At 46.7% G+C, this 8230-nt stretch overlaps 1 protein-coding gene across 1 annotated transcript; it reads left to right on the top strand.

The window, feature by feature from the left end:
* The first annotated feature begins 3204 nt into the window (after positions 1-3204).
* Positions 3205-7983, top strand: CDKN2AIP (CDKN2A interacting protein). The gene is made up of 4 exons (XM_059817713.1): positions 3205-3428; positions 3535-3665; positions 4403-5451; positions 5491-7983. The coding sequence occupies exons 1-4, from the start codon at positions 3205-3207 to the stop codon at positions 5998-6000; spliced, it is 1914 nt and encodes a 637-aa protein (XP_059673696.1). The 3' UTR covers positions 6001-7983.
* The last annotated feature ends 247 nt before the right edge of the window (positions 7984-8230 follow it).

Here is an 8230-nt window from a genome sequence, read left to right as displayed (position 1 = left end):
ATTTAGAAGTTCCTTCCCTAGTGGGAACAAAACCATCTCTTTTCTTCCAATGTTGAAAATTAAATGCACAGTATTAGCACCATCAATGAGGTGTTTAAGTTCAAAATTGCCTTTCCTGGTGAGAACGAAAACGCTACTTGTTTCCTTTTTTTAAAATTAACAGCAGTGTTTTTCTCTCTTTTCTACTACACACACTTGTTTAATCAACCTGATACACAGTATGTCTCTAGCGCTCAGAGAGCATGGTGGGAATACACCTATGTTTGTGTGTGCACGTGCGTGACAACTCATGCTCTGGGGCTCAGATCTAGCCTGTTGCCAGGAGGATTCAAGCACACAATAATAAAGTAGAAAGAATATGTCTGGAAAAAATACAGGTAGGGAAGACAAAAGGCTCGATTTTAGTTTAAGTCATCTTTGTACCAACAACAAGGCTACGTTGATGCAGAACGAGCATTAGAGAAAATTAACCCAAAATTAACAGCATAAGGTGCCAGAAAGGTACCAGACCACAGAAGTTGCTCACTACAGCCAAAAAGTGTTGTGAGCCATTCCAGAAGTGTGCAGGACTTTTCTCTAGCTGTCACCTATGTTTGTGTTCACATGTATGGTCAGTGGGCAAAGAAGTGAAATGGCTTTCAGTTCTTTTGTCCTCCAAAACTATGCAAGAAAAAGTTGTTCTGATCAGTCCTCGAGCCATTCTAGCACCAGATAGCGTATTAAGCTTTGTAGCTGTGCTGAGTCTCCAACATTCCCTAGAATGATGCTTTTGGAGGAGTCCAGGACTCACAGGTGAGTCCATATAATCATATACACGTGGGGTGACCAAGAGCAAACATAAAACTCTTGCGATGGGGAGGCCTACCTCTGATGTTTGGCATCAGGAGCTGTCACTCACCCAGCAGCACCAGAATATGACTTCTGGGGATCCCTCTGAGTGTACAGGATTGCCCCTACCACCTGCTGGAGTCTAACCCTCCCCAGCTCCTACTACTCTTAACTGGTGTATGACCAGTTCAACATGGATTAGTCCTTAGCCGCTTCACTTGGCAGCTCAGATGGCTGCGGAGGACAGGTCATTCAAGGCTGTGCTGTTTGCTTCGCTGCCTTTGCAAAAGTACACGCAGTCCTGCTACAGCTTCTCAGGCCTGGTTGAATTCCTGCTGTCCCTGAGGGGCAGATCTGAAGCCTGGGCCAAGTCCCAACTGGTTTTGTTAGAAAGCAAACTGGTTCATTGAAGAGTGTGAACGAACAGGCTGGCAGCATGGATGATCTCGGCTCGAGTGCAAACTCAAACCTACATTTGCCAGGGATTCCATTCATTGTCTTCTAGGGTCTGTATTGACACTGAGGTCAAGAATCAAGTATTGCAAACTCAGAGGTCTAGGAAACAGGCCCACCTCATTTCTGGTTAGAAACTCTAGTGTGACAGATCACGTCCTTCATATACTTCAGGCTGCATTACTAGATAACCCCATGCAGGACTGATACAACTAACACCTGGAAACAGATGGGCAATACTACACCAATGGTGACCACAGCGCTGTTTCTAAACCTTCTGACATTGTTTCTAAACAAACCCGCTGCTCCAAGACACCCACACCACAGAGTATGCAACCTTTCTGCCCCTTTGTTGCTCTACATGCAAATACAAAACAATAGTGAGTTTTTCAGGTCCCATCCCACTCATTACTGCTCGCTTCCTCTCGGTCACTGAATTATTCTTGCCAATGTACAAGATAACATTGTGTGGGCTAACCAAGAAAGTGAAGGAAAAGAACTTCCACTCTAACAATGGATACAGAGCAAAAGTGCGTCGAACTATTTTTGTTCTGGCTTAGTTTCCTTAATCACTTAGTCCTGCACCATAGAAGTACTGCAAGTTAAATCACTACACAACCATTTCCATGAAATAAGACATTAAAGTCACTTAAGGAGAAACACTCCTTCCTTAAATGCAATCCATCTTGTAGTTCACTTCATGATGACATGTAGGTGTTAAAAATTGAAAATTTAAGCAAACCCAGACTTCTAATTCTGGGTGGGGTGGAAAACAATACAGGTCTCCTGGGATAGCCCTTTGAAATTCAAAACTGTCTCCGATGCCCTAATTCAGCAAGCACCATCTTGGCAGGCCGAAGCTTGGGGTATTTTCACAGCATGTTTATCACTTTTTCAAACAGAATTCTCCAACTGGTTTTGAATAAAATTCTGGGGTAAACTTTTGCAATGTAAAGACAGCCTACAGAGTTGCACAGGCAATTATCTGAACCCTTTGTAGCCAGCAGCCCCCATACTTAGAACTCCTCATTTATTAATGTTTCCTCCAAAATGCTACAAACACCTATTTCCTTGCCACCACCTTCCTATCGCATACCAAGGAGGTAAAAACATGAATTGATCCCATGAACTCTGACCTCAGCAAGACCGGAATGGATCTGTAAGCAGAACGACAAAACAAAAGGAACACTTCTGTTCAAACTTTTACCAGGGGGTAACCGTGCCCATACCACCTCTTTTCCCCTAGCACCCCAGAAATCCGAGAGAAGGATGGGGAAACGGGCAGTCTGTCATACGCTCTAGAGTCAAGGATGGCAGGTGAGCAGCTCTGTAGCAGCTTACACTCCTACGAGCATGACCCCGCAGGCAGCAGTTTGTGTGCAGCACCCACACGTGCACTATGAAAAATCCCAGGCTTCAGCTACAGTACAATAAAAGAAGAAAAGAGAACCACAAAAAGCCAAACCCAACCCACGCCGTGGGCCGTATTAAAATGCCTGTAACGGAATGGGCTCAGTCGGGCATGGGAAGCGAAGTGTCTGAGGGGCGACGTGCTCGCCGCGACCCCGTCGCCAGCGGGCAGCCCTGTCCCGGCTCCCCTCCCGCCGCCCGGGAACAGCCCCGCCGCGCCGTGAGGCACCAGGCCCACCTCCGCCTCGCGGCCGACCGTTAGGGCGGGGCGGGGCGCGCGCGGCGCCTTCTCGGGCCGTTGGCGGCACGAGCGCCCTCTGGCTCCTCCCCCTCGAGCGCCGCAAAGCAGCCTGGGGCGGCGGCGGCGGCAGGCTGCCGCGTGCGCCGGTTGTGAGGTCATCCCGCGCGGCCGGAAGGAGCGGAGCGGAGTGGGGCGGTTGTTTCCGTCGCGGGGGGCGGAGGAGGGTCCCGCGCGCGGAGCCGGGGCGGGCGCGGCGGGGAGCGGGGGCGGCCATGGCGGCGGGGAAGGCGGCGGCCGAGCCGCTGGGGCGGACGGCGGAAGAGGTGGCCTGGGCGGAGGCGCTGCGCGGGGCCTGCGAGCCCGAGCACCACTGGCGGCACCGCCGGGAGTTCCTGCTGCGCAACGTAGGGGAGCCGCCGGCGGCGGGCAGCGCCCAGCTCCAGCGGCTGGTGTCCCTCTCCATGGTGTGGGCCAACCACGTCTTCCTGGGCTGCCGGTAAGTGCGGGCCGGGGCGGCGGGCCCCGCCGAGGCGGGGGGGGGGGGGGGCGGCGCGGCCGCCTGACGGCGCCCCTCCCCTCCTCTCCCCTTGTCGCCCCTCCAGGTACCCGCCGCAGGTCATGGAGAGGGCGCTGGAAATGGCCGAAGGCATCCGAGTGACCGGCGCGCCTGTCCGCACCACGAGAGATGAACTGGTTGCCAAGGTGAAGAAAAGAGGCATATCAAGTAGCAATGGTTAGCAGATCATAGCTGTGACAATACATAGGAGTCTAGAAAATGCTTGTTTTTGAATGTTCTCCCTTCACTTCGGGCTTAGAAAGTAGCCGAAATTATTTACTTTTTACTCCTTGTTAATCGTTTCCCCTCTCTCTGCTATTTTTTCCTCATGTAATACCTGTGAAGTAGATGTGATGCATAAGTATTCCATTGGTAATGTAGAGCTCTTGTTTTGAATTTCTACAACTGGTGCGCTTTAAGCTGATTATTTTTTAATGCGATGTAGACTATTGCACTCCAGCCTAAATGTATTTTTTTTTACTTTGCCTTTAGCGCTAGTCAGACGTTGCTTTTTGAGAAACTTTCTTTCTTAAAGAAATTCTTAAAATGGTATTTTAAAGATGTTTTTATGATATTAGTAGACAGATACAACCTTTTTTTTTTTTAGGTCAGATAGTCTATTTAACGTACTTTGGTCATTTTTGGTTTGGATCTCAATAATGCAAATACATAATTGCCTATGGGTCCGAAACCTGAAATGTTGTAACTGAGTATTTTTAGTTCTTTATCAAAAAATACTAAAGTATTCTGAAATAGTAGGTTAATACTTGAAATTGCAGTTCAAGGTGTATTCCTAATATATACCTGTTAAATTCACAGCGATTATCGCTAGAAGTTTTTGGATAAATTGTTTCTAAATGGATATTTCATAGTGCAGAAATTAAAGAGGATAACATACTTTCCTTGTTTTGCAGAAGGGGTAGAGGAGCCCTCCAAGAAGCGAGCTGTTGAGAAAAGCAAAGATTCTAAGGACACTGGAAAGGATGTGAAACCAACCAAGGCAGAAGCCCCAAAGGACACAGAGAGCACATTGCCAAAAAAGCAGGGAAAAAATAACAGCGAAGGTCCAGAAAGCTCCCAGTCAACTTGCAGTTCAAATCAAGAAATGGCCACAGCGTCAGACATAGAAACAGAAGGAAAACCTGCTAATGCTGAAAATACTACTGAGCAAAATCAGTCTTCATCTGAAAAAGAGTCTGGAGAGAAACCTTGCTCAAATTCACCTAAGGAAAGCAAGTGTGAAAATGTGCCATCACCTGAAAAGAAAACTACAGTAAGTGCAGTGCCACCAGCTGCCAAGAACACCCCACAGGCAGAGGCAGTGCCAGCAGCGGTGCCATCTGCCACTAAGAGCGCCCCGCAGGCAGTGGCAGTGCCACCGACCACCAAGAGCACCCCGCAGGCAGAGGCGGTGGCAGCAACGGTGCCACCGACCACCAAGAGCATCCCGCAGGCAGCTGCAGTGGCAGCGACGGTGCCACCAACCACCAAGGGTACCCCGCAGGCAGCTGCAGTGCCACCGACCACCAAGAGCACCTCACAAACAAGTGCTACATTGCTGTCTTCCAAAAACCAAGCGAGTGCCCCGGCATCGATGTCCAAGAGCGGCGCTCAGGCGGGCACCTCGCTGCTGCTGGCGCCCAAGAGCAGTGCTCAGGCAGGCACCTCGCTGCTGCTGGCCCCCAAGAGCGGCACTCAGGCGGGCACTTCACTGCTGCTGGCCTCCAAGGGCACTGCTAAGGTGGGCTCCCCTCTCCTGGCCTCCAAGAGCAGCGCTGAGGTGGCTGCCTCTTTGCTGGCTGCTCGGAGTGGCGCTCAACAGGGATCCTCACCGCTGACTTCCAAGAGCAGTGCTCAGGTGGCTGCTTCACTGCTGGCTGCCCGGAGCGGTGCTCAGCAAGGTCCCTCGTCACTGGCCTCCCGGGGGGGAGCTCAGGCAGGTGCTTCCCTGCTGGCCTCCAAGGCTGGCACGCAGGCAGGTTCAGCGCAGCTTGCGTCCAAGAGTGGCTCACAGGCAGGTGAAAGCCCTGCTAAGGCTTTGTGCAAACCGTTAACCAGCGAAGATGCAAAGGAAAGACAACCTTTTTTCAACAGACTATACAAAGCTGTAGCCTGGAAACTGGTTGCTGTTGGAGGCTTCAGTCCTAACGTAAATCACGCAGAACTTCTAAACTCATCTATTCAGTCTGTAAAAGCTACGTTAGATGTTGCTTTTGTTCCCCTGAAGGAACTTGCAGACTTGCCTCAAAATAAGAGCTCTCTAGAAAACATAGTTTGTGAACTGAGGTGTAAGTCTGTCTACTTGGGTACTGGCTGTGGTAAAAGTATGGAAAATGCCAAAGCGGTTGCTTCAAGAGAAGCTTTGAAATTATTCCTGAAGAAGAAAGTTATTGTGAAGATATGTAAAAGAAAATACAAAGGTAGTGAAATCGAAGATTTGGTACTTCTGGATGAAGAATCAAAACCTTCAAATTTACCTCCAGCTTTAAGAAATCCTCGTGAGATTTTGTAGGGGAGAATCGCTGTTTGTACCGTGTATAGTATTTCAAGACAAGGACTAAAGGTTAATTTTGTACTTTGAAAATGTAGGCTTCCAGATATTTTGTATTTCTTTCTCAGTTTTGCAAGACAATGATAGTCCTTTCACTTGGTAGCAATTGTATAAAACTTGTTAGAGATGACAAGTGTGCATTTAAAGGTATGCCTTAATATATAGCACACTAGTGTGCTGTTTTATTTGCAAAATAGTCTACCTAATTCTTCTATTTTTAATTAAATGATTAGGGTACAATTTGCTGTTTAAAACCTGACAGTTTTGTAATTCTTACGATTTGATGGCAGTGTGCTCAATTGTCTACCATGTCTTTTTTAGCCGCATAGAAGTATGTATATAGGGACCATAATACTTGAACGATTGAAAGTTGTTTAGAAACTTCAATCAAAAAGTTGAATCATCTGTTTCAGGCGTGTTGCTCATAATGTTCACTGTTGCTCATACTAGGAGAGAAAATAGTTGGTTGACTATTTTTATGGGATGTCGTAACACTCGCAATATAAATGACACCTGATCCCATGGAACATTATACTAGCAGGTTAGATCCCGTTTAACATTATACTGGCAAATTATCAATTAGCAGTCAAGTCACAGCTACTTCAGCCACCAAAACTCTGTAAGCAAGTTTAATTTATATTGTGAAATACCATTTACCGTTTTTTCAAATAAACATGGATTTCTATACTAAGCATATTTTGACTGCTACTAAAACAATAAAACCTCTGGGATATGCTTTTATAGTACTTCGGTTTTGGCTATTAAATATTCCAGCCATTTCAATAACTTTGCAACACCTTAAGAAAAGCTTTACTTTGAGTGGCTTCAAGGTGTCATCCCACAAGGATAAGTTGTTTTCTTCGGATGTGTAGCTGAAATACTGTGAAACTGATAGAGTGGACCTATAGAATATCTATTTCTACTTTTGTAATGCTTAACCGAGATAAGCAAAATGAAGATGCTGCTGTCTCCTAGAGACAGCGAGCATATCGTAAAGCATTCACACAGATTGAGCCCTTCCTTTGCTACATTTTTACATGATGTACAGAATGGTTTGAAGCAAAGAAAGTGGGAGATTACCTTTTATTTTCAATGTTAATGAAATACCTGCACAAACTGCATGTTTTGATATATTGGGTAATGACATGTAACTGTAAAAACATTATGTCTTCAATGCTATTTTGAATTAATCTTGTTCGACTACAGTAGTTAGCATCATTTAATGGAGACCTTACACTTGACTGTGACAGATCCATTGATCGAGTACTACAAGAGTGAGTAGGAATTCCTGGGATCTCGGTAGTACATATGTCCACTTAAAGACTTCAAGTTCTTTTGTGATGTTGGGACTAAAACACAATGGTGTTGTTACACTGTACCCTACATCATTTTGAACAGCAGTGGCTGTCCAGTCTGTAGCACCCGAAGCCTGCAAGGTGCTTGCGCTTCCTGATGGCTGGTTGAGAACTTCCTCCGCCTGATCCCTGTGCTTCTGTGCTCTTGGTCACCCTTTGCTCTGGGTGGGCTTCTCAGGAAGGGCTCCTCGGTGTTTCTGGAGCACCACCCGACGTTGAGAACGCAATGTGTTAAATTGCGTCTTGCATGGTGTAGGAATTGGTGCGTGCTTCCATCGCAGAGTGAGTTTCGTGCTGTAGTTAGGAGTTCTGGTGTTCTTGCCAGGAAGCGTGAGGTCTGTTTTCAAATCCTCGCACTGTTCAGGTGGAGACACGGAATGACTCTTTTTGTGGGGCAGGAATCGCGTCCCGTGGTACAGCTTTTCCAGCTGTTAGTGTGGGCATTTCCAGATCTCTGGTAGAGAATTGCAGCATGTGTTGCAATGAAAAAACCTGTGTTTCCCGTCTGTAAAGCGAAGCTCTCCGTATTTACTGACCTCAAGGGGGTTGTTAGGGTAACTGTGTTAAAAGGCTGAGGTGCTAGATGCCCTTTTTTAAAGTCCTGACTTACGCTTACTTTTTTTAAAGTTTTTGAATGTTATTCCTCTTTGATGTTTGGTTGTGATTCATTAAAGGATGAGTCCGTAGCTACTCTTAATAGAAACTGAAAGTTGAAGTGTGTTATTTTTATTTCACATTCTGCATGGGAAGCAGCTCAACAAGCAGATTCCAACGTATGAGTACATAGGCATTAAGTATTTGAATGAGAATTTAACATTTCATTAACCCTAAAGGAA

Source organism: Gavia stellata, chromosome 5, assembly GCF_030936135.1.
Source record: "Gavia stellata isolate bGavSte3 chromosome 5, bGavSte3.hap2, whole genome shotgun sequence".
NCBI classification, from domain to species: Eukaryota; Metazoa; Chordata; class Aves; order Gaviiformes; family Gaviidae; genus Gavia; species Gavia stellata.
The sequence above is the reverse complement of the archived record's forward strand: the minus strand, read 5'-3'. Positions and strand labels throughout refer to the sequence as shown.

Coding starts and splice junctions, on each gene's coding strand:
- CDKN2AIP (XM_059817713.1), top strand. CDS start 3,205: ATGGCGGCGGGGAAGGCGGCGGCCGAGCCGCTGGGGCGGACGGCGGAA. Junction 3,429..3,534: donor CACGTCTTCCTGGGCTGCCG/GTAAGTGCGGGC, acceptor TCGCCCCTCCAG/GTACCCGCCGCAGGTCATGG. Junction 3,666..4,402: donor AGGCATATCAAGTAGCAATG/GTTAGCAGATCA, acceptor CTTGTTTTGCAG/AAGGGGTAGAGGAGCCCTCC.